Here is a 26,993-nt window from a genome sequence, read left to right on the forward strand (position 1 = left end):
AACTGCTACCCGGAATTAGGGAAAACCAAAGGATGCCCTGAGCACTACACTTTTTCGTTACATTATCAAAATCATCTCTATAGGGTGGTAAGGGACATAGGAAAGCAAATCTTTTATTGCAAAGCTGTACCATTAGGCAGAACAAATGTTCATCTTTGAACTGTCTTAAAAAATAAAGGCAATTTTTTTATTAATAAATTTAATCAATAAATCTAAACTCAACAACCACAAGAACAAGTTATCAGAAGTGGGAATTAGATAAGAGGTAGTGAATCAAAGCGACCCCCATAGCAGGGAGAGGAATAACGAGGAGGACTCCATGGATATCAGACGGCTAATTAATTATTTATTATACTATGTTATTCTGTACTATATTACACTATATTACATTGCATCTCCACTGCACTCATCTCATGACTCTCTCGTGACTGTCACAAACAGTCCCAACACACACACGCTTGGCCCTGATAGGCCAAGGAAACAAAACATCATCACTTTAGGTAAACAATCTCCATATTGCATTTTACTTTGGCACAACACAGGCACAGCAAATGAGATACGAATTGTGTTTTCTTTCTCTGATGTTCAGAGAATGTGAAACCCAGAAATATTCTTGGGAAGAGTTGTGCCTTGCTCTTCTCTGTGAAGAGAAATGTGGTGACAAGAGGCAGGTAGAAATTAAATCCTAAATACAGCTACACTGTTAACTGTATTTAACACAGTATCTCAGTTCAGTGGTTTATTTTCTACCCCAACTTAAGTGTTTATATTTTAAAATCACTACAGCAATTTAATAAGAAAGCAAGTTTGACTACCTGAAATTAAAGGCTGATTTTACCAGATGACTGTATAGACAAAATACAGATGACAGTGTTTAGAAAGCTGGATACTGATGGCCACACATAGAAATTGAATTCAAAACTGAGTTTATATCAATTGTTTTTATTAGACAGACATCAGCAGTTTACAAATTTGAATTAAGAAAATTACAGAACAGAATTAACTTGAATTCATTCTTGGTTGAAAAGTTTTTTTCTTTAAGGTCATAATCATTTTTATGCAGGATGTCATCAGCAATAAATTCTAGACTGTCTAAAACACAGCCCCCTATTTCCTTATTCAATAATTGATAATTTATCAAAATCTAAGTTTGTGCTAAACATTTGAATAAGTATTTAATTAGCTACTCTGTTAGGCCCTTAGTATATTTCAAGGGTTTTTTTTCAATTTTTAAACAATACAGAATTTTTAAAAGCACTTAAGGATTCTATATTGCAAACTTTTTTGTAACTTTCAAAACTAGGAATAAATAGACTGTTCCCACCACAAGATGAAATCCACTATTCAGCATTACCGCATTTTGACTTCTCCACATTTCACATCTAAGCACAGAACCTTCTAGCTGGAATACTGTATTAAACACTAATTCCCCACCATTTCAATGCACATCAATTTATGACTTCAAGAGCTTTTACTTCCTGGCAACACAGGTTTAAATTAAATGTATATTTTACTACAGTCTACTAAACACCACCACCTCCTTTCTCCTTCCTGCCTCACAGACAGAGCCAGTAATAAAATAAAGCTCCCAGCTTACCTAACAATAAGGCTGTTAAGAAATAAAGGCTGGAAAGGAACAAAAAAGAAAAAAGTATATGCAATGTAACAAGTTGCTGCAAGATTTCTGCTCTGTTAAGATGAAGTAGCACTAAGAACAGGCCGAGTCAGAAATCTGCACTAAGAAACAGGTAAAAACATCATCAGTCTTAAGGCAACCTTCATTTGAATCAGCAGAGTGATTACTTGTGTGCCTGAAGAGGAATCCTTCTTTAGCTTCAGTTAGGAACCATATCGGTCCTAGAAAAGCAAAAACAAATAACAAACCAGGTATGAGTGGGTTTTCCATGCAAAGAAATCAGTTTTACTTCCATTTGTGTAATAAGTAACAGCTGAATTCTTGAAGACTTTCAGAAAATTGACCAATGCTTCCAAGAACTGGAGTTTAGGGTTGAATTCCAGGATAATCAGCCTGATTTTCAAACACCTGAGTACTCCCAATGACTTCATACAGGAATTGCCAAGTGAGTGGAGCACAAAACATGCTGGACACTGAGGCCAGGATGGCTTATTTAATGCAAAAACATGGATCAAAGGTCAACTAAAGAGACAACACAAGCACTGGGCTGGATGATCACTGCAGATCCCTTCTACCCAAACTATTCCATTCTGAGTTAGGAACTGTGATGAGTTTAAAACAGAGTGACAACAAATAACTTTCATGATGGGATTTTTTAATTGCAAGAAAAAAGATATCCTAATGAAGGTGAGCTAGCAATACAGATTTATTTTCTAAATGATAAAGATTTACTGTCTACTTTGAGATATCTACAGAGCTCAAAATCAAATGCATTCTGTTCTGCCTAAAGATAATTCAGTGGCAGGATCCATGGTACTAAATCCCTATAGAAAGGCTTCAACTGATGATTAATAGATTGTGATACTTTTACTCACCTGTATAGATGTCATGACTCCATTAGCAAGGACAGAAAGTTTTCCAGCCACGGATTTCACTCCTTGTTTAAACTGAGCTATATCAGGAGCTGAAGACAAGACATTGGTAATATTGTAGCTTCCTAAAAGGAGAACACACATACACATGGAGGAAACAGAATTTTAAAATATTAAAATGAACCTTTTTTTTTTCCCTCCCTGAAGTACAATGTATGACTGGGAGCACTAGACTGAGATCTCAATGTCTTAAATGCATTTCCTTTGGATTATTTTCAGGTTTTCTTAATTCCACCCAGGAGTGCCATCCTCTACACTCTGCATTCCCAGCAAAGCAATTAATGTTGGGATAGTAGATTACTTATTGTGTACTCCCAGTCTGTGACAATGTTGTTTTGTATCCTCAACAGCTGTTATCCCCTTGCAATTTAAAGATACATGCACTTCAGAGGTGGCTGAAGTGATGAACCGTATTTGTATGCATGCAGAGGGGTGATTTCCATGCTGTATAAACACAAACATTTTGCCTTACTACATCTGAGGCTTGGAAAAATCCATAGAAATTACAGTAAATGTAAACAAATTAGGTTTTATAACTCCAGAACAATGCTGGCAACCCAGCCTTCCTTAAAATTTGGACAGAATTAGCTTGGCTGTTATTATGGAAAATGCAGGTCTAAAGGTAACAGAAATCGAAGATAATTAATTAACTACTCTAACTTCACTCTAAACTAACTGCATGCTAAGTATCAATATGCTAAAAATTACTGTCAGCCACTCACTGGTGAAAATAATTACTGGCATGCCTTAATGTAAAATATGGAATACTGTCAAAGGCACAAATCCAAGTCAACCAGAATCTGTGATCACAGAGTCAGCCACAGAAAGGCCTGGGTTGGAAAGAACCTCAAAGATAATTTCATTCTAACCCCCTGCCACAGGCAGGGACACCTGCCACCACCCCAGGTTGTTCCAAGCCCCATCCAACCTGGCCTTGGACACTTCCAGGGAATCCAGGGGCAGCCACAGCTTCTGTGTGCCAGGGCCTCCCCACCCTCACAGGGAACAATTTTTTCCCAATATCCAATCTAAATCTCCTTTCTGTCAGTTTAAATCCATTCCCCCACATCCTGTCACTCCAGCACCTTGTCAAGAGTCTCTCCCCATCTCTCCTGTGGGAACCCTTCAGGCACTGGAAGGCCACAATGAGGTCACCCCAAAGATCTTGGGGGAAAAATGGGGTTCCAGGAAGTAACCATCCCAAACCACACCATTTTCCAAATGGAGACTTTTAATATTTTGAATAGTGATGGAGGAGGAAGAGAGAGAAGGAAGAGGGAACCTGTAGCTCCTCTGTCCTGGGAAGTTAAAGGCACCTGCCCCCTTAGCAGGCTGTGACAGACAATCCTGGAGATCCTTTGTTTTACCTAAGATAAGAGGATGGTTTGTAGCACAGACATCTTGTCACATTAAGAGAACTTCCCACTCAATCCTTCAACCCAGCATGGGTTTATAGATACTCTTTACAGATTATCTTCAAGAGTTCCCTCAGACAGTCCTATTTCTGAGCTATAATTTGGACTTTCTTATGATCTGTTCCACTTATCAAATTAAGGCATTTTTGTTACTAGAATCAGTCCTAGAAATAAAATCTGCAGATATAAATAACCTGAGAAGCTCTAACCACTTCTCAGCCACAAGAATTCCCTCATCATTTACTGGCTAAGTTTGGTTGGTGTGAAAAAGTTCATGTAAACAAGGCAGGAAAGCACCTCCTTTTCTTGTGGTTTCCTTCCAAATCAGCACCTCCAAGTCAGCCACTTGATTTTCATAAGCATCAGCTCTGAAATAATGCAAAAAGGCTTTTTCTTGCAGCCCCCCTATTTGATTAAAAAATTCCCTACAGCATTCTGTACAAAAGCAAGGAGCCCCACACTGTTCTACCCTGACACCTCATCAGTGCTCATAAAAACAACCTTAGAGCAAAGGATGTTTTATCCTGGCAAGGACTCCAGAACTACAGTGGTGTTCTTATTGACAGTGTCCTGATTATTTTTATTTTATGGAATTAATGATAGTCTGGGCATTAACTCCACAGCAGAAAAACTGTCACTGTGTCCAAAAAGGGCCAACTCTCAGTTTTGGGGGTGAGGGGTGTAGCAGAGACATGCAGGAAAGGAAGTTTCAGTACTTGATATAGTGTGAATTTATGACACCATGCTGCAAATGCTCTTTCAAGTGGCTAAAGCAATTTACTGTGATTTCTGCTTGGTATCTTCTTCCCTCCTTAACTTTTATTCTCACATTTCAAATTCCTAAACCCTGGTTTTACTTAAGCAACCAGTAACAGGAGTTATAAATAACTATACAATTACATAATACCTAAAATAACATATTGTATTATACTAAATATATTATATAAACTATAGTATAAATTATAGTTATATTTATATATTATATAAATATATTAACAACATAGCTATTATAAAATTCTGTTTCCTCCGTGTGTGTGTTCTCTGCTAGTCAGTGTATTCAAACTTGCTTTCAGGGGATCAAAACTAAACAGTCACAGGTTTTTGGGTTTTTCCCTCCTAGTTTTCCAAAGTAAAATCAGATGCTGCACACTATTTGTTTTTCCAGGCTATCTGAATAATTACTCACAGATTTCTTCAGTAACTCTTCTTTTTCCAATTTCTTCAAAAGTTAAGGAATGAAACTCAACTGATTAAGCTTATGAAATGTTCCAGCATTTGCCACCTTTTTCATTGCATATTACTGCACAATCCAAGAAGTGTTGGAAAGAAAACATGAGACATTTTCAATAACCTACGGGGCTTCTTTTCACTCAATCTAATCCTTCTTCCTTTCTGATTTGATGAACTACACTCTCCCATGTGAGGTGCTCCAAGAGATCTTTGAAACAGACAATTGAAGATCTTCCTTAATAATTTTGTAAGGCCAGAGGTAGAAGCAATTATCCCACTGAATGGATATGCCATGTAACATGTAACACGGGAATTTCAAGTCCACTAACATTTATTTAATAATTTTCCCAGATCCAGTATTATGATGACAGTTTCTTATGGTAACTGATCAAAAAAACTACCTGAGAGTCCATTTAGGTGTTAGCTCATTGGAAAATATTACAGTTTTCCTTTGATAGATCTTATCTACAAAATAGTCTGTTATTTGCAACACAGCCCGCAGTATAAAATACTGAACTTACAAAATCAAAAATAGAAAACTTGAAATTCAAGGGGTTAAAATTTTAAAAAATAAGTACACCTGCCATGCCTGGTTTGAGCTATTAGCATTTTGCTTGCAGAACACAGTGATGACTGCGATTAGAAGCAGAGCCAGGGCCTGCATTCCCCACATGCTCCAGTTTCTCACTCTGCTTGATATGTACCTGTTGATTGTTTCCTCTGGTCTTCAAACAAGTCAGCTGAACTTATGGATGTGCTTCCAGAAAGCCTTTCTAGCCGAGCCCTTGCTTCATACTGGAAAAGAATTGAGAATAAAAAGGATTTTATCACCTTGAGGTCACCTTTGAGGTCATGTCAGATAATCTGAGAGACTACAGACATTTAGAACTGAAGTGGACAATACTGAAAGTTGTGCCCATTTCAGTTTTCACATCACTTACACTGAGTTTGCCACCATCTCATTTCTGAGTTATCCAAGAGTGACATTTATCATTGCAACCGCAAAGGTCCCACTAGCTGTTAGTTACCCTACAACTGCTGGAAAACTGTGCAGCCATTAAGAACAACAACTAAAAAATGTAAAACCAAGGGGAAAGCACTGCAGTTAACATCCTGCTGACCCTTCCAACCACATGACTTTTAACTCAACTTTTCCAAGTTCCCTGCAAACAGTAATTGTATTTTTAATTAGTACTTACACTGTTAGTTTTTCATTCAAAATCTGTATCTTGCCTCCAAAACCCAGCACAATACTAATATCTTTTTTCTAGGCTGACTCAACTCCTGCAATTCACTGAACAATTTCTTTACTTGGTTACCTTTACAACATTAATGATGTTTTCATGTAACAAATCGACAGCAGGAAGATGTTTCAGCAGTGGTTTGTTGGCATCAATTTGGGTGTCTAGAACAAATTAAGCTGGATTCTAAAAAATCCTAAAATTCCTGATCAAAAATCAGGAGTGCTAAATCACAGTCCACCACTTCTATTAGGAAGGAAGAATGATGGAGGTACAGTCCTACATGCAACTGCAATTCCTTAAAATTAAATTATAAACAATCTGAAATTTGTACATTTCTATCAAACAAATAATCAAGGGAACATAATTCTATAAGCTCACTAATTCTACCAATTTTAACTATTTATTGCCTTCTCTTTTACTCAAAAGAATACCATTTTTATAGTCAAAGAATATTTTTACATTTAAAAATACTTATCACTATTTCCTACTTACATCAGCCTGATCTTGCCTTCCAAAGTACATGTCTGATGAAATGGCTTTGACACTGCCAAATTTTTTCTGTGCCTCATCTGTGTTTGCAGAAGGTTCATATTCAGGCTTACGGCGGGATGCAGGCCTGGAAGGAAAATAAACTGCATCAGGGAGAGAAACCACATTCACATCGTGGCAGAATGAAAGGAATCAAACAAGAACCACTTAAGTGCTCAAGTTGCGTTGTACAAGTAAATTAAAAATAAGATTTAAAGTAAAAAGAAGAGAGGCAGAAAACACCAACCAAGCACATACCCCCCTCATTCTTACATATTCTACTTGATTACAAAGATAGAAATACATCTGTCATAAAGAAAATGTATTTTTTATCATCATAATCAGACCTGTTGTTTGTGTCTCTAGTACCTCCATCCTCAGAACTGAGCACTCCAAATTTGCATTCATTTGTTAACAAGGTTTCCTTTCACACAATAAACAAAGCAGGTATGTGCTCAGAACAGTGCAAATATTTGAGTTTCTCCCCACATCTTTTGTCTACTTCCTCTTTTGCCTTAAGTGTTTTAGTGGAGGGAATTACCTCCACTACATGGACTGAACAACTCTGAGCACAACAGACAGTGCTTAAAATGTAAGGAAGAAATTCAGCTTACAAAAGAAATTCAGTCAAGAGATCCTCTGACTGCTTATGGAAGTTCTGGCCTAATTCTCCTTCTATAGACTGAAGAAAATCCCACTACTATGACCAGGACTCAAATCACATTATAACTTGGGCTTTCTGGACAAAAATCAATTTGGTTTTCTTGGTGTACCTGTCTGAAAATCCTGTGCTTTTTGAAGTTAACAATATATCAATGTCTTTATTATTATTTTCTTTCTTCCAAAAAGCATCTGAGTTGTCATCCCATTTAGAGAAAGTGCTGCTCCTCAGATCTGAAGAATCAGAGTACCTAGAATAAAAGAAAGAAAAACCTATTGAAAAGTCAGAACTTTGCTATTTATTGAAAAGTGGGAATATATTTATTTGTTGTAAGATAATGACTGCTGTAAGTGTTCACTAGCAAGTATGTTTTCACCAAAACTACAGTTGTCAGTAAGTAGTTTGGATTTCACAATACTGCTTTAGAAGCTTTGTACACTTGAATCTGATGGCTCAGAACAGGCAGGAAAGCCTTTCTTTCTGGTTCTGGTTTTATTTTTAGTCCAAATATTAAGAACTTGTGAGTTTTGCCACACATTTTGTTAAAATTAAATGCTAAAAACATATTTCTCGAAAGCGAGTCTGAATTCAATAAAGCAATCTTCTCTTGCACATCAAAACTGTGGGGAAAATACAAAATAAAGAAAAGAAAAAAAATGAAGCATGATTGTAAATTCTGGTATTATGATCTGATTTGATCTTTTCCCCTTTTGATTACCTACACATGCCTCAGCATATGTGGAAAGTATTTGAAAGAAAAAAGAATCAACCAAAACCTATTAAAATGCCAAAGATTAAGATTTTGTGCTTGAAGAAATTTACCTGAAGTTTGGCTATAACTAGAATGGGGAGAAAGATGATCAAAACCACAGGGGCACAGGAGAATGGAACCATTCAGTAGAACAAGGTAAGATATTGAAGTCTGCACCTGTATCTTGTGAAAAATACTCTTAAAAAAAGTTCTCCATGTTTGCACTATGAATGGTCAGGCCACTCATTTTTGCAGGTCATGAGAAATGTGGCACCTGAAGCAACAAAGTCTCAGCACTGAGCATGTTGCTGTGGCATGGATCCAATAAAGACAGTTTATGAAATCAACACCTATCTATATCTGAGTCCAGAAACAGCTGGTTCATTGCAATTATTGCCTGTAAGATTTAATTATTTTTCTTCTCCAAGAGCAATATTTTATAGTGTGCATTGCATTCATCCTCTGATAACAAATATTTCAATTATTTTTTGCTCACATTTTATGTTCAGATACATAAAAGTCTCTGAAATAGGATTGCAGACATCCACACAACACAACCAGCACAATACCTCAAAAAGACTGAAGTTTGTGCAGTTGGCATGCAGAGAATGATGCAACTGTCGCACATCTAACATCAGACTTCAATGCTTATTTAATTTGAAGATAACAGCACAAGAAAGACAGAAAAAAGGAATGAACACAAGTCATTCTGACAAAGAATTCTTTGGATTTGGAATACAGCTAATAAAAGCTTATATGGCAACTGTCTGTGCAAGCAGAGACTAGACTCTGGACAAGACAAAATCTACAAACACATAGTTCAGACCACTTTTCCAACAAAGCTACTGCCCCTACTTCACAAATCCATCTGTCATGGAGGCACAGCCAACTTTTCCACCACTCTTCTGATTCAGATGTCCCCTGAAAACATGCTGGATGTGTACACAGGTTCAAACTGCCTCCATCTCAGCTTTCAAAAACACTATGCATATTTTTATGGAACTTGCATATACTTCTGGGCCCATCCAGAATCAAAAGCTTACAGAATACCTCGAGCTGGAAGAGAAGTAAGAGTCTTCCACATTATCCATGTACTTCTTCTTTGGCTTTGCAATTGTAGGTGTTTCCTGCTCGATTGTTTGCATCTCTGAGGCAACTGAGTGAGAAATGCCACTGGGGAGAGGAAGAAAACAAGCATGTAAAGAGATGACAAAACTCACACCCTAGAAGAAAAAAAAGAAATCAAAGCCTAAATCTAGTTTCTGATGCTTGCTGAGAAAGCCCAAGCTATACAAACAGTTAAAGAAAGAGGAATTAAAATAAAGGAAACCCTTGGAAAACAATCATTCTCTCAGGTAGGGACAGAATTCTGAAGACAAAGCCCATTCTGACAGCTGGAAAACACAATCTAGGTTGACCTCTGTCTAGCAGGTTAGAACTTAAATCTATCAGAAGTTTCCCCTTGACAAAGAGAAGATTTTTTTTCTGATATGCTCAAGTTTCCATAACATGCTCTAGTCCATTTCTTAATTTCCTTGACTAAAATGAGGGCTAAGTGTGTAAAACCAGAGTATTTCCAATACAGTTTCCAGAAATTCACATACCTCCTATTGCTGCCTAATCCCATGCCAAGCCTCTCCAGTTCTGTTTTCTTCTTACCAGAGAGGTTTAAGGTTTCCTCTCTTGCTTTAATATCAAGATCTCTGTAGGCCAACCTTAAAGATGATACACTGGAAAAAAACACAGTCATCAGAGAAATGTCCAATGCTACACTGAATCAGCCCAGGAATATTAGTAGAACATTAACAATATTTATTCCAGCACTGTATTTTCTAATGTCTTCCCTTAACGCACATCTGGGACCAGCTAAGTCTCCATCCCTTACCTCTAAACCATCTTAATATTTTCCAGTCACACCAGTACAGCAGAGACTGAGGTTTTCCATCTTGATTACAGAATTGCATAAATACTGCCTCAACTTAATTTGTCGGGTCAGAAGGGATACAATTTTTAATTGATTTTAATAAGCAATATTTTAATTCCTAAGTCTCAACTAGCACAAAGTACAAATGAACTATGAGAAGAATGACAAATGAGATTCTGCAGCATCATCCAAAGCAGAAAGGAGTAACTGGTGACATCTACCCAGCACTTTATGCAGTAAGATTAGCAGCCCTTCTCAGGAAATTTGTTTTATGAACATCAAAATCTTATTTGCTGTGGATTAAAAAAAATGGGAATAATGATCAAGTTTTTAGATGCAATTTTAGCTATCTATTCTTGTCAGTGCACAGCAGAAAATAAGAAAATTGTGTAAGAATTTAAAATCATATTTAAGTCTCAGAACTCTTCCTCCTTGAAAATACTAAACTACAAAAGAATTACTTCTACTCCTTGCCACAGAACAAAGTCATATTGAATTAATTTAGTAAAGCTTATTACTTAAGCTTTTAAAATTAAAACCACTATACAAATTAGTTGGAAGCAAATGCAATTTTAGCAGAGTTCACCCATCCTTTCATTTTGGTATCTGCTGCCACCTAATTGATAATCTCAGGGAAATACAGTTCTCTTGCCTGCACTGGAACTAGATCCATAAACTCAGTGCATGTGCATCCCTCATGTTTACAAGCACTTTTAAGAGTGTTTTAGCTACAGCAAAAAGGTTGCAGAACTTTTATTAAAAGTTAGCTTGGATCTTTGGATTTATACATTTCTGACACAAAACCCAAGACAATGTTGGGACTTCCTTCCAAACTAAATTACACAGTCAAAGACAATATTGATAAAGAATAATAATACATGAACAATCCTTTTTTTGATTATTTAGTTGTTACTTCAGAGTCTCTCCACTGGTAATTTTTGGACACCAAGAACCATGATGTTGTGGTTAAAACACTTCAAATGATCCCCTTGTGACTGGTCTTTTTAACGCAACCAAAACATTTATTTCTGCAAGGACAACAGAAAAGTGAGTAAAAGGAATGGGGAGGAGATTATAGACCAAAGACCTTGGTATCATGAGCAAAAAAGTGATCCTGCAATTATGTAACAATTCAGAAAACTTTTAAAGGTTATAGGATGGATTCTCTAGCACCTGACAGGATGTTAAGCTCTGTAGCAGTAAAAGTGTACACTGACCAACTATTTAGTAGTGTAATTTTGATGACAAGTAATGAAATGTTAAAAAACAAAAGCACATAGCAGAGGAATCAGGAACAGCAACCTCTGAGCTTTAGGGCTGAGTATTTATTAATTAAGGTGGATCAACGAGTCAAGATCTCAGACAGAATTATTCAAATGGTTGTGGTGAAAGTGAAGGCAGTTCCAGCATAAATCAGCTGAAAACTTCATCAGACTATTTCAGACATACTTGAAGTTCCTCTGCTCTTACCCAGTAAGTGCAAGTTGAATATTCCCTATGCTCTTAGAAAGAGTGCTTTCAATAGTATTGAGCTCACTACACCAAATCAAAATAAACTAGGTATCTAGCATGAGATGAAAAAAATTCAAGAGCCAAGAGTCTTCTGAATACTTAATTTTCTACAGTAACCCATCAACTGTATAAACATATATTTAATAGCCAAAAAAAGGCACTGGGGGAATTACTGCTTGGCTCATCTTAACCATGTCTGTTTGGGAATTTTTGTTATGAACTGAAGTTTTATTTGCAGATGCTAATTGATGGTAATATTTAAAATGCTGTCGATTAGCTCATTAAATTAGGCTTCATGGTTTACAATTGTATAATTAATTCATACTTACAGTGGCTCTTCCTTCTCAGTCTTCTTACTACTGTGAAGATCTTCTTGTTCCTTCATTTTATCTACAGCTTGTGCTTTTTTTTCAATCTCATTAAAGCTTTGGCTGCTCACTTTTTGGGCTCCCAAACCACCTTTTTTAGCACCAAGCTGGAATTATTGAAAAAGAAAAAAACAAAGGCCCCAAAATTATCACTGAGACAACCACCTCAGCTGACTCATCAGCCAGATGTGAAACCAACAGCAAACACTACATCCTGTCTGGGAGCAGTCCTTGCAAACAGCAAGGACTATTTGGAGCACAGAAAATACTTCTTTCCATATTCTGGACTTCAAAATTCTGCTTCTGTTAATTGTTCTTACAAATTTAGTTAGCTTTGCAGTGAAGCCCCACAGAAAAATTGAAGTATTCAGGTTTTAATTGTTCAGAGATTGGCAGACTCAAACAAATATAACATATAGAACTCTGGTTTCTTTTGTTGTATAGGAATAACATAATAAATTTTGTTGTAATGGAACCATTATCAGATTTATAAAACACTTAATACTACAGATATGGATACAATGGTGCTGACTCAAATGGTGGCACAGCCCTCAAACTGCTGCTCTTAGTCTCTTCTGTGTTTAATTCCTCACCTGCAACACTGCAACAGTTAAATTCACAATGCATTTATCTTCACCTTTTACTGCTTTAAAGCCTTCATGCAAAAGGTCCAGGCCATGCACACACAGATCAGAAACTGTACCTGCACTTGTCTACCCTGTTCTGTTGCTCTTACTGGAAGGGAACAGATCTGCACAAACCACTCAGAATAAAAAAAAAATCCTCTTGGCTATTAGGGTCTTCTAGTGGGAGTACAGAATAATGAGATTTAATTTAAATTATCTGCTCCAATAAACCTTCAAAATCTTCTGTCCTACAGTGGCACAGACTTAGAAGGAGAGAGTCCCTGTAACAAGCTGTCACCCTGACAGCCCATGATTAGGGTGGCATTAGGGTGACTATTAGGGCTGTTTCTTGAGTTGCAACAGCCACACATTCAAAACTTGAGCTGCCTTCCTCACTTTTCCTGTGCCCTGAACCATCATTCAGAGACACTAAACTTTCTTCCTGCTTTTTTACAGAGACCAGATGCTAAGAAAGTGCTAAGACCCCATGCAGAAGCAAGTCTATAAACTATCTTTAAACTATCTTGAAATAAATGATACTGTAATACAGTTAAAAATACTCATTGTTTATATACACTTACCCCTTTCTTAGCTTGATTTGGCTTCTTTTTTATGAGGGTGATGTTCTCTGCAAGGATTAAATATACATTAGTTAGCATTCAATTTTTATTAATTCCAGAACTGCAGAAGAAAATATTTGTAACATCAACCTCAAAATAATTTTGCCATTTATTTTCATATCTTTCTACACTGAGGGGCTGAGATACTAAACCAAGCTATGTAACAGAGCTACAAGTGGATATCTCCAAGATAATGGAGATATTGGGATATCTCTAATAAAATGTGAGGAGCTACCTTTGATTGGCATCTCTTGAAAATATGCAATAGGAATGAAATTACAGCTCAGTTGTCCATTGCAAGCTCTTGCTAGTTAAGAGAACGGGAAAGCAGGACTTGCTCTTCTGAATCAGACTTGATGTCCACCTAACTTCATATCACTCCCAAGATGAGTTTTTTCCTGTCTAGAAAGGCATTGGCTGTGTTCAAACCCACCAGTGACACACATAGAACATAGTTACCTGCATCAGTAAAACATCACAAGCATTACAAAGAGCTCCTACTGTTCTAATTTCAACTGCTCCTACAGCATCCTACTGGATGCCTGTGCACACAGAAAAACTACTCTCAGCTGAAATTTGTGTCGAAAGGGGCATACACAGAACAGAGATTCTTTCCTTTAGACAGAACTTGTGATGTCCAAAGCAACAAAGAAAAGCACTTGTCTTAGGAGAGCATGTTAAAGATAAAAATGAGAAAAGCAGGAGGTGCATCCAGTGAAGTTTTTTGTAGTCTCCAGCTATATAATAACTAACGCCAAATAAAAACAGTGATAACAGACCATGTCTGCCTAAAGAACTGAAACAGGATCAGACAGCACTTCTTTACTACCTCTGTGCTGCTGAGAATGAACACTTCGTTCTCAGAAGCCTGGTCCTGCAGGACAAGTCTCACAGTGACAAATAACTGAGGTATTTTACTCTAGTCTATCTCCATCAGCTTTTCTTCCTTACTCACAGTATGATAAACTGCCCAGTGTTAAGTATAAGAGCCTGGTCACCGAAGGTATTGCATTATAAACACAGGATTTTTCCAGTTCAAGTTTTATGTTCAAATTTCTGAAAAGGGAGCAAAAATCTATTTCCACAGCTCTTCCTAGGCAGACATTCTCTGTCTAAAGGGATATTTGGAATCCCTGTACTTGCTGTTGTCTTCTGCTGCTTGCACTCATTACCTAATGCAGGCTGTGGGGATGTGCTAAGGCCATCAACACTTGGTCCATGTTCTGATCCTAAAAGATAAAGAATAACAAGGGTAAGAATATCAGAAGGCTCTTCACAATGTATGAAGTATCAAACACATCTCACTGTACTCACAGTAGTGCCTGGTAGAGACACCATAATGCGGTAGTTTCATCACAGCTTTCCCAGTCACTTAAAAGGGCAGCAGGCACCCTAAATTCTTGTATTATTAAGCATGCTTAGGTTATTTAACTATTAAAGCAGGGTAAAAATAGACTAAACTAATAGAATACTAGAAAAATGCAAGTTATTGTTAACAAAGAATCAATCATACCTTCACAGGATTCTGCAATGTTTTCTGAAGTTTTCTGCTGGAGAGAAACTGGTTCTGGTAACATCCACTCTGTATCCCTTGCCTTGGAAAAAACCAGACAGAATCAAAAGTGCACAGAAAATTGAATACACCCAATAAATATGAGCACTTAGCTAAAGACTGCCTAAGCATCACTGGTTTATTAATATTGAATTCGTATGATTACAGCTTTCAGGATTAAAACCTGTACACATAAGGGCAGCTATTAAAATTACAAGAAATGTCTACCTTTTAATATCCATTTTAACTGTGCTTTAGATTTATTTATTGTATGCTGGATGATTTACTTACATATAATCACCACACCTTCTCCCCATTAGAAGCTCTTGCACTTCCTGTTTTTTACACATTTTTGATTGTGAGCAGTCCTCCCAACATTCCTGGTGTGTACTCCCACGCCCTCCAAATACACCCCCCTCAAAAGGCAGTTTGTGACCAGCTCCTGATAAATGTTGTAAGAACTGTTAACACTTTGCTGATTGAAAACCCAAGGTACCACACAGTACATTTATATCAGAGCACTTCCAAGCAAGAAATCCTGGCTCCAAGTGCAATTGTCATGTCTATAAAAAAATAGATTTTCATTCCATATTTAGCTACTATTTGGGTCATTTAAAATGATCATATTAGGAAGTGGTTCACATCCAGGAAGAATTCTGAGACTCAGAGAAGGAAAAGCAGGTACTTATTAACTCCCCATCCTACCTTTTCTCTATAAAGTTTTCTTTCAGCGTTTAATCTTCACCATAGAGCTCACAGTCAACCAAAGTGTTTAGAAAGCAAACAAGAATTAGACAGGTAATTTGTACCTTGGTAGAAACATGGGATGCAAAAAAATCTTCCTCCTCTTTGTTCTGAGGTGATGCTGGTGGCATTCCACACCCATCTGTCCACAGCTGAAATTAAGGGCCAGAATTTTACAGGTTAATTGCATGAACATATTCTTTTTCAATGCATTAATCTTAAAACAACTCTGTTTTGTTTTCAGGTTTAAAAAGTATTAATTTTTTTCTTGTCCGTATTTTTCCTTACAAATTTATCCGGTGTTCAATAGATGACATTCCTTTTTTTATTGTATTCATATATATTTCATGTGTTCCTGCTGGATCAGCCAAGAGCTTTGAGCAAAGCCAGATCTCAGGGCTGGGGTCCCCAGAGTGCCAGAGAACTGCAGGACAGGACTCCAACCTGTGATTTGCACTTCAAGATCACTCACAGGCAAATCTTTTCTCACAGCTCTTCCTAATCCATGCAGGAATAATGACTTCTGTCAGAAAGGACAGTGAAGGTACAACAAGCTCACCTCACCATTCAGCAATCAGCTCTATCACTAAGTTAAAAAAGGAATTTTTTAACATGTCGGGGGGGGGGGGGAGAGATGGTTGGTACTGAACACAATTATCTGAATAATTTACTTCAGTAATTTAAATAGCACCTAATCACCTTAGTTTGCAATGCACAGCTAAAAATATTTACTAAATATTTTGCGCATTTTTCAAATATTTAATATCAAACTATTGGATGGAACCTGTAATTGAAGCAAGATAATCACAGTTCCTTGAAGAGTTATTTGGGGAACTTGACATAAACTTAGATACACACAGTATATTGCACTTACTCAAACACATTTTACATCTTAAACTGTACACAAAGTTCAGAGAAAATATCTTTTGACTTAGTAATATGAATTCTATTGTCCATAGTGCAAATAATTAAAATTATAATTATCTATTAAATTTCACACTGTTTGATGCACAGATAAGAGGAAAAAAAATGAAGCCTTCTTGCTTTTAATTTCCACTCATCTGATCAACTTCAAATGAACCAGTCACAAACTTCAACAATCTGAATTAAACAATCAAAACGTATTTTCTATGTATGAAGAAGAGAACTGTTGTCAAACTTATCTAACACTTCAGAAATCAATTCTGGATACTTTGCTTAACTCCTGTCAGCAACCTAACAATGTTGCATGAACTGCCTCACTGTTGCATGAACTGCCTCACTGTTTCTGATGGAGAACAACAAGTTCTACACAACTTGCTTATTTCCCAAATATTATTTTTGTAGGGAAGAAAACAAAAAATACATTATTTAACTGATCAAAACAAACGTCACTTAAATCACACACAGTCAGTTAATTCCATTACAATTTTTCATGCTGCACTCCTCTAAACATTCAATTTTAGATAAGCAAAAATAAAACCACTACACGGTTCATGGAGAAATGGACACGTTATCTGAAGACTGGATAATCTTTTGTATTACTGATTAGAAACTTAAAGTGACTTCAGAGGGAAAGAAGGTGAAGTTTTTCAGAAATCTCCAGGCCTCAGGACACACACTACTCACATCAGTCCCATGCTTTCTCGTGGCCTGTGTTGCAAGAGATTTGATCTTCTCCTTGTAGAGCTGAGCAGCACGACTGTTGTACTTGGCATTGGTGTCACTGGTTGTGCACCCATGTTGGTGGAAAAATGCAGACTGGGAAGCAGAACACAGAAAATGCTATGATGAACAGGCTTAAAGCTAATGACACTTGACACAAAAACATATTGCAATGCAGCAAACTACTCTGCTCCTCTGCCTAAATCTAATCTTTTAAATTATAGAGTCTAAGTAATCTGCAAATTACAAAGGAAACTCCACTCTGGTGACTTCTATACATATAAATAAATCAGAAAAAAACCCAATACATCAGTGTGATGCTTTAAGAGCATATACAAATGCAAGCTTCCATTACAAACAAAAAATTCTTGTTCTGGAATTAAGTGATTAAGAGGAAGGAAGAGGTAAAATTAATTGCCAGTAGCTGTGCTCCACAGAACATTCCTAATATTCTAAAAGGCACTGCTTGGATTAATCTTTGTCAGGCTGGGGAGATCAATGTATGTTCAATAGTATCAAAATGAGTGTACAAAATGGCCTTCATTCAAATGAAAGAGGTGTCTATGCACATATCTATGTGCCCATATATGTTTATAGGCTTGTGTATTTATATAAAATTAATAAATGAAGATTTACATTTCTGCATGTAAATATATATACCTATTAACTTGGGACTCAGAGGGGCTTCTCAGAAACCCTAATTCCAATTACCATAGAGATTTGATCTGAAAGCACAAGGAACTAATGACACTTTGGATTTTCCAGATATCTGAAACACAGCAGGAAGCTCAGGACCACTGTTATCCAGGATTCAGCATCATCAGGCAATTACAGAACACAACTGATTGATGTTAATCTAGCAAGGCTTCTAGCCTTGTAAAACTAGAATTTGGTATTTAACTGGAACCAAAAGGGAATGGGTTTTTAGTGCCATTAGAAGAAAGTGTTAATTTTACTTCAAATGTCAAGACAATTTACCAATCTGTTTTTTCAAGTTTCAAGTATTAATCTGCTGAAGTAATCCAAAGCAGACCATTGAGATTTTAAGGTATTTGGGGAGTTGCTGAGGGGATAATACACCTCTTGGTACAATGTATGATAGGAAACAGTGACATCCAAGCAGGAAGACAAAACCCCACAAAATTAAACAATTATGGTTTATTGTTATTCTTCTGCTAATAGGCTAAGACTAACAGAAGACTTTTGCAGACTTTGTCATCTTTCTAACTACTTCAAACCCTTTACATAGCAGAATTGATATCATTTAATCAAGGCTTTTAAGCATTTAGCTAAAAAAGAAATTATTCTTAACATGATTAAGACTATGATGATTATTCTTAACATGAAATCCCCCTCTTCTCCTTAGTACAAAAAAAATAACAATTTTGACTAAGTGGCATAACAGAAACTTGATGAGGACATTTATATAACAGCAGTACTAACACAGAAAGGAATAACTTAGCAAGGACGGGCAGAAGAAAAAGAGGGAGAAGACACCATGTAACTGCTCAGATCTGCAAGCCTGAGATAGTGACTTGCTGCATGCCAAATTCAAAGAAAAATATCTGACTGGAAAATACAGAAATGGACAATAAGTAACAATGACCCTGAAAGTCAGCATTTTTTGTATGTAAATAGGAAAAAAAACCCAGAAAAACCCTAAAGACTTAAAATGGTTAACTGTCACAGAAAACAGTATGGAAAGCAAGCTTGGGTGAAGCTTCCTAAAGAAACAACATTAAGGACCAAGCATAAATGAAAATATGTAAGGGATAAGCATTCAGGGAATTAGAAGAACAGCAGAAATTGCTTTTGGAAGTTGCATGCTCCCACACTGGATGGGCAAACTTAAGGAAGCGCTCTCAGTTATTTGTGGAAAAAGCTGTGAAAAGATTGCCCAAGAGCTTACAAAAAAAAAAAAAAAGGGAGATTGAGAACAAGACAGCTGTCAACAGAACTTCAATTTACAAACACACTGTGTAAGTACATAAAAAATCAAGTTGAAAGTAAGAGCCAATGTGAATTGGCCCGAACCATGACACGCTAGTCCCCCCACCGCAACAATGCAGCATGTCTTATCTGCAGTGCTAACTCAGGTGAAGTCAGATCTTTACTCCCGAGTGACTTTTGGCAGTTAGGTGGGTTTTGGCATGGTTTTTTCATGAGCCATGGAAGGAATGATGGTCAAAGGAAGGGGCAATAAGCTTGCTTTACAAGTCATCTTTGAGCAGCTGTCTAGATTAGATGTGTACTGACGAGGAACCTGATCTGGCCTTTCCAGTGATTTTTATCACTGACTTGTAAGAAAAAAACCAAAACATTTTCAGACTATACCAAAATGGAGAAGGTGCAAGAATGGAGGATGAAATCAGCATCAAGAGAAATTATTTAAAGATAGGGAGGTGGGACAGGGGTGGGATGCTGTAATAAAGATAAAGGACTGGAAAAATAAAAATAATCCCAGGAAGAGAGGCACTAAGGACAGACAACATTTTTCAAGCCTACCAAGCCTCAACGTGCAAAGCAAACACTTGGGTGTACGTACAGCATTTGCATTTCCTCCAACCTGCATGCATCTCAGCTGGAACCAGGACCAATTGGAATCCAGTTCTGTTGACCTAAACACAAAGAAATGTTTTTAGCGTCACCACCAAAGCCATTTTCAATCACTTTGTTTCTGGTTTTTTTGCCAAGTGTTTCTCTCCCCACCTTTTTCTTTTTGTAATCTGTAGTTATTTATCAGACCCCAAAAGGCCCTGAGTCAGCAGCTGGGATACTCACCTGGAATGGGACAAGCTCAGGATGCAGATATACTGCACCAGCTGACTGCCTGAGCACTACCCAAGTACCAGAACCACAGAATAGTTTGACTTGGAAAGGTAAAACTCAGGTGCCACCACAATGAGCTGCTTCAGGAAGCAAAGCTGGCAAATGAACACAGTTACCCAGAAGCTATCAGATACAGCAAAGCCAACACAATCAGAAGCTGAAGGAAGAATGGGTTTTCCTCTCTGAGCAGGTCTGTGAACAAAGAAGACTATTAAAAGATTAATTTTGCTGTCAAAACACACCAACACTTACCGAATGAAACTCAAGTGAACACCAAGGGACCGGTGGGTCCCTGAGCAATCGATACAGAGAAACACTCCATAGGTGATGCTTGCCCAGCTGGGGTTCTTTGCTCCACAGTCAAAACACACCTTAAAGCAAGCAAACAAACATACATCAGTAACAGGACTTGAGCATAATTAGGCCTTAGAGTTGTATTACAGGCAAATGTAACACCCCTGCAGTGATCCAACTTTGTTAACTCATTCTTATGGCATTTGTTGACATGACAATTCCATGTATCCTAATTTTAAACATCTAAAGAGGAGTTACACAATCTGCCCACACAACTACAGACTCCCCATTTCCAAAAATAATCACTGTACACAGGTTGAGAAATCAGGTTAGAGAACCCACATCAGCCTAGTTCAAACACACGTTTAACACAGCACTTCCAGCACTGCTGGAATAGGAAAGTGGTTAAGGCAGGCTCTCTGTTGCACCTTTGAGTCCCCAGAAGATTATCAGCAGGACTAACGCCACCATCATTTACTTTCCTATATTGAAACCTTGACCTTCAGGGCAAGCCATGGCAATCCAGCTGTGTGAAAAAGGCCTCTGAGCACAGCTTATCCAGACAGCCTCTGCAGATATTCGCGTGATTCATCACACACCAATTGCCACATCAGCCTTTCCACTGTCTGTGCCACCTTGGTTAAAAAGCAACCAAGTCCACAATTACTGCACGGACAAACCCAGGAATTTCCTACCCTCTGCCACCATGATGGACCTCTAACATTCAGACAAAAGAGCAAGAACTCTGTGTGTGTCTCATATACTTTGCAGGTCAGCAGACCATGACTTTCAAGTCCTTTTTCAGTTATTCTGAGCTTTGTGCTTCTTTGACCAAGGAAAGCAAGAACCAGAAAAAATTATCTGATACAAATCAATTATCAAATGCAAGGAACACAATAACTTTAAACAGAAACAGCTATTCTGAGTTAATTCTATGTGCACACACCTATTCTTGTGTGACAGGACTTTACCTGATCAATGCTTTTTCAGAGGTATCTGCAAAGACTGCAGAGAAGTATTTTTACAATAAAAGCATCCACCCAGGGGCACCTAATAAGAAATAACTCCACAGAGAGACAAGCTTTTATATGCAAATTGACAGTATGCCAATTTGCAACTTTATGCTTTAACATCCTCCTATAAACTTAATGCATCCTCAGATAGCAATGGAAGTTCTGGCTATATGCAGATATTAAAAGAAAAGTTTATTCCAAGCCAGGTGGGGACATATGGAACATCATAATCAGGCCCGAGAGCTTCCAACACCTCCTTGCCAAGCTGAACAAGAAAATAAAAATTAAGAAGTCTTCTTGTCAGAAACCCTCTCTGCAGACCTGGATAGAGATTTTTGTCTCTATTTTTTTGTACATACATGGTCAAACAAGCCCTGAGTCTGGGCTCAAATCATGTCACCTATCATCCATCCAAATTAATTTCAACTACATGCCCAGGAGCAGTTTGAGGCTAAACTCCTCAGTTTAATGTGACTATATTTAGCTTGGGCAGTCCAAATTTATCAGGCACAAGCACAGCACACCAGCAGATCCAGCATTAACTCTTCCAACAACTGAACACTTTAAGCAGTTAGGTAATGACTGGTAAAACACACAGAAATCATGGAGATCACAGCTCCTGCAGGTGCAAGTCCTGCCTTTCCCTCTCAACACGGACCTAACACTTATTAATGTTATTTACATATCCCACTCCTGTACATGGAAATGGGGCATTCACTGGCATACAGCTGAAATGAGAGCAACACAGAATGGGTGACAACAGGAGGGGTTAGAGAGAGTCCCTGAAACAAGCCCAGGTGGAAGAATGGCACAGAATGGGTGGGGGAAAAAGAAGAATGAGTAAGAATTCATGTATGCCATATTCTAAGAAAACACACAGCCTAACTAGCCAGAATTTGTTCTTTTTTTCTCAAATTCTGTGAAGCAGCTCCTTAAAAAAACATGAGATTAATTTTAATTTTAAATTTAATATTTTCAGGCTTTTTCTTGCAAGGTCAAAGGAGGATAGGTCAACAAAAAAGGGAGAAGATTCTGCTTAAAACAGAAGTCAAGAGAGCAACCCTGGTCTCACTTCTGATACAGGAGAGCAAAGCTGACTTACAGCTGGAAGGCTTGTGGAAATTCCCTGGAGTACAAATGGGAAACGATAATCTGGAGTGGGTGGTTAAAAAAAACACCCATGTTTTTAAAAGTTCAGTTATAAACATACCTGAAGATTCTCCTCTTTTCCCTTTCCTTTCTTCCAATTATGAGCTCTTTGTAATTTCAACATCTTAAAGTCAACCTTGGAGTTGGCTGCCACAGCTCACTATCTTCACTCTTACAGGAGTCCCTATCAGACACCTGTGGAAATTATTCCCAGGCATAAAAATGTACCTTTCAGGACTGAGATGCAAACAGAAACATCCAATTTTCTTCTGAAAGCAAAGGAGGAACTGCTATTTCCATCAATGTTATGCAACAGAAATAGATGCACGTTTCACTAACATTTAGACTAATTTTCTTAGTTTTTTCAATTTTTAAAGTGCTTCTCACCACATAAATTTTAAGAAGAATCAGGGGGAAGAAATTAAAATCCATTTCAGAGCCACCGTAAGAAATTGTTTCCATTTAAAAAACAGACTGTATTTTCTGCACTGATTTACGTGCAATTAAATAATTAAAATATTAATTAAAAACAAATTTTAAGGATATGCTTAAATAATCTAGTGCTTTCAAAATACACTTGCATACTTTTTGTTTACTTTGTGTTGAAACACTTCACAGTGTAGATTCAGTATAAGTCACTTTGGGAAAAAAAACAGCCAAAGAACTAACTGAGATGTTTGTACAAGAGCAAACACAGAGATTTGGGTATAATCCACAGAAAGCAGTCAATAAATCATAAAACATCCACCTTGCGCAAAGCACCTACATTAACAAATAAATAGATAAAATATTGACATTGGCTATGGAAATGCAATAATAAATAGCTGACAGAAATGCTATTTTTGGCACAAGCAGAAGAGGTGAGCTGGTTCAGGAAGAGCACTTATCCCTGAGGTCAGGGTTACATAGAGACTTTCAGCCTTTACATTTTGAACCTTCCCCAGAATGGGCTCCAGCCTCAGGGCAGATCCATACTTTGCCATTCCGAGGCTGTGTGTCCAGCTGCCTGAACACTAACCTGGCTGGAACTCAGGAGGCAGTGCCACACTCAGCCAAGGGGATCTAAACCCAAGCAGCTCCTCTTAGTCACCAGCCACTGTTCCCAGATATGCTTTCCTTCTTCCCTTGCATCAGCACTACTAATCCCAGCTGCTGATCCCGCTGGGAAGCAGCTCCGCACGGGCACTTGGACTCAGGGCAAACGTAGGGCAAACTCACAGCACAGCCACCTGTCCAGGAATGCCACCATAAGGAAGGGAACTGCAGGGCTGGCCACGGGAAGGCAAGAGGACTGCCTGTCTTGGAAGTGTCATCATCTCAAAATTACTAAAGGGACACAAGATAGTAGAGTCCATCCTGGGGCAAAACCCAACACAAACACAAGCCACACCCAAACACACACTGCAACAACAAAACTCAACTACTGATAAACCACCAGCACAACACGCACACTGGGAGTCCAAGCAGAGACAGGATGAAAGAAAGAAATGAAAAAACATTTTCAGAGGAACATATCTAAAAGGTCTGACAGAATCAAAGAGACTTTCAGCACAGCCTGAGTGTGCAAGTCTTCAAAGGGGTTGAGCTGCAGAACTCACTCAACAATATCAAGTAGCTAAAGGACTATGAACATATTTATGGGTACAAAATACATCCTAGTTAGTAACTGTAACATGTTTGTTAAGTCATCAGGCAGCTGATAAACAGTCTGCTGTCATCAGGCAGCTCTACATTATGTAACACCCAAATACACCAAGAACTCAAAACCTTATCATAAAGGGAACTAACATCAAATTACAGATGTTAATTTCAAAACAATTATTAAAACATCACTTTCAATACACTCTAACCCACATATTAAACTGCACCTTTATTTAAATGAGAATTATTTTCCTAAGCTAACATGCACTAAGAACTACTGCAGAGCACCCAGACCAGTGTAAATGCACTTGTCTGCCTAGACCAGGCAGTTCTTCCCAAGTTCTATCCATAAACTGCACAGCTAAAGCAAATTACTAAGCTTTTAATCCAGAACCCTTTTCAATATTTGCACTTTCCCATGTCTTTCTCCCTCCCACACAAAAAAGACTTACAAATAAAAGGGATAGGTAGACTGCTTAAGAGGAACACAACAGAAAGGAAATAGAAAGGAAACAAACATGCAAGGAGAAACTGATGGAACAAACAACTTTTACTTCAGGAGAACAGTCAGACAAGCAGGAGTGGGAGAGTTGTGAGATCTAAGCTGCTGTTTTCCACTCTCCCTCTCTGCCTTCTTAGGTCACCCAGACCGGGCACCACCACATTGTTACCGAGTTCTCTGTGCCTGAGCTACTTCTTTGCCACTGGCTCACGGTAATTGTGCTACTATGTGCTATGTCAACACTGAATTTCTGTACGGCATCTGACATGGGGAGACGGATACACCTGAGCAACCACAGGTACCACATCCACATGATGACACAGTAACAAGGAGTCCAGCACAGGGGAACTGCTTGAGGCACTCCATGCTTGTCAGCCAGGGGCAGTACTTTCTAGTTTTCCTGTGATCCCAATAAAAAAGAATAGCCCTAAACTACTCAATTTTCAGGCAGAGTGCCAGTGAATTTCAGGGGCTTGTAAGACATCTCTCACCGTCGTTGCTGGGACTAGAACCTTTCCTTGATAAACTTTTTACCCCATGGCAAAGGCAAGTTTTAAGAATTCTTCTGTTAGAAACTGAGTGCTCACCCCTGAGCTCTGCTTGGAGAAACCAGACGTGTACAGTCTTAAAGAATTGCGTTCAAAGTGTGGAAGTCAGTTTTGGACCAGAAACAGACATCCGGATTCCTATTCCCAGAAAACAAACCCAACGTGTTCCTTCATAACGCTAATCCAAAGTTTCCTGGTGGGTGTATAAATCACCTATGTTGTCAGCGTACATCGCAAAGCCAACACAAACTAACAGCACAGAGCAGCTGAAGGCACTTGTGCCGCGTCACCTGGCCAGCCACCTTTCCCAGCCCAATGGGCACCACAGAACCACCTTCACACCACGGAAAAACCCACCTGAGCACGGGACAAGCCCAACGGGATCCCAAACCAACAAACTTTTATCACTACAGAAATGGCTGTGCCACTTCGCTGGACAATAAAAACAGGGGAAAAAAAACAAAACAAAACAAAACAAAAAACAAACAAAACCACACACTCAACACTACGTTGCAGCTGGCTGGAAACTTGCCTTTATGCTCAGCGGAGCTCACCCTGGCAGCGGACCTGAGGCACCCGGCTGGCGCCGCACCTCCCTGCCCAAGGGCTCATCCCTTCGGGATGCCGGCCGGAGGGACGAGGGGCAGGCAGGGAAAAGCTCCCCCGATCCCGGGACAGCCAGCCCGAGGACTCACCGGGCCTTTCCCTGCTGTCCCGGGCCGGACGTGCCCGGCTGCGGGCCCCACGCCTCCCCCGCCCCGCCGGCTGTGCGACGTGTCACCGCGGCGGAGCGCTGCCCGCCGGCCCGGCCCGGCCCGGCCCCTTACCTTGTTGGTGGGCACGGAGCGGAGCCGCTTGAAGATGGCGACGATGTCCTGCTTGCTGGGTTCGCACATGGCGCCGGGAGAGCCGGCAGGGCCGCCGGCGGAGCCGCGAAGGAGAAGGGCCGGGGCTGCCGGGTCTGCCCGCGCCGCCGCTCCCGGGACGCTCCGCCCGCCGCGGCCCGGCCCCGCGCCTGGGCGCCGAGGGGCGGCGCGGCCCCGCCCGGCCCGCCCGGTTGCCGCGGAGACGGGAGCGAAGCGAGGCGGCCCCGGGGTGCGCGGTGCGAGGGCGTGCTGGTGGGAAACCCGCACCCACCGGCTGCGCCCTGCGCAGGGTCACGGGAGCATTCGGCCTGGAAGAGACCTCGGGGATGAGCGAGCCCAACCTTTGAACGCTCGCCGCCGCGTCAGCTGCACCACGGCACTGAGCGCCACGTGCTTCTTTCTGACAGCTCCAGGGACTGGGACTCCGCCGCCTCCCCGGGCAGCCCTTTCCGATATCTAATCACCCTTTCTATGAAATAGATCCACCTTATGTCCAAACTAAACCTTCCCTGGCTCAGCTTAAGACTGTGTCCTCTCGTCTTGTCCCTTGTTCCCTGGGAGCAGAGCCTGACCCCCACCTGGCTGCACCCTCCTGTCTGGGAGGTGTGGAGAGCAATAGGGCTCCCCTGAGCCTCCTTTTCGTCCAGGTTAAACACCCCCAGCTCCCTCAACTGCTCCTCATTCACACTTGTGCTCCGGCCCCTTGCCCAGCTCCGTTCCCTCCTCTGGACACACCCAGCCCCTCATTGTCCATCTTGCAGTGC

General features: G+C 39.4%; 1 protein-coding gene across 2 annotated transcripts; it reads right to left on the reverse strand.

Annotated features, from left to right (window-relative positions):
• Positions 1-922: 922 nt before the first annotated feature.
• Positions 923-26,365, reverse strand: ARFGAP3 (ADP ribosylation factor GTPase activating protein 3). Of its 2 annotated transcripts, none has more exons than XM_064420796.1 (16): positions 26,191-26,365; positions 20,469-20,587; positions 19,933-20,005; positions 17,352-17,483; positions 15,809-15,895; positions 14,961-15,042; positions 14,620-14,676; positions 13,409-13,455; positions 12,163-12,308; positions 10,002-10,127; positions 9,448-9,570; positions 7,759-7,896; positions 6,950-7,073; positions 5,918-6,008; positions 2,512-2,600; positions 923-1,857 (listed from the first exon to the last, which is right to left on the reverse strand). In XM_064420796.1, exons 1-16 carry the CDS (start codon positions 26,257-26,259, stop codon positions 1,840-1,842), a joined length of 1,521 nt encoding a protein of 506 aa, XP_064276866.1. In that variant the 5' UTR covers positions 26,260-26,365; the 3' UTR covers positions 923-1,839. The 2 variants fall into 2 exon arrangements, with proteins under 2 accessions (XP_064276866.1, XP_064276865.1); XM_064420795.1 differs by having other exon boundaries at positions 2,512-2,633; positions 26,191-26,361.
• Between the last annotated feature and the right edge of the window lie 628 nt (positions 26,366-26,993).

This window comes from Passer domesticus, chromosome 5 (genome assembly GCF_036417665.1).
Source record: "Passer domesticus isolate bPasDom1 chromosome 5, bPasDom1.hap1, whole genome shotgun sequence".
NCBI lineage: Eukaryota > Metazoa > Chordata > Aves > Passeriformes > Passeridae > Passer > Passer domesticus.

What these genes read in the sequence shown, in the direction of transcription:
- ARFGAP3 (XM_064420795.1), bottom strand. Translation starts at nt 26,259, where the DNA reads ATGTGCGAACCCAGCAAGCAGGACATCGTCGCCATCTTCAAGCGGCTC. An exon ending in GTTCACTTGAGTTTCATTCG is followed by an intron (nt 20,006 to 20,468) that starts GTAAGTGTTGGT and finishes CTTTGTGTTTAG; the next exon opens with GTCAACAGAACTGGATTCCA. An exon ending in CGAGAAAGCATGGGACTGAT is followed by an intron (nt 15,896 to 17,351) that starts GTGAGTAGTGTG and finishes CCTTAATTTCAG; the next exon opens with CTGTGGACAGATGGGTGTGG.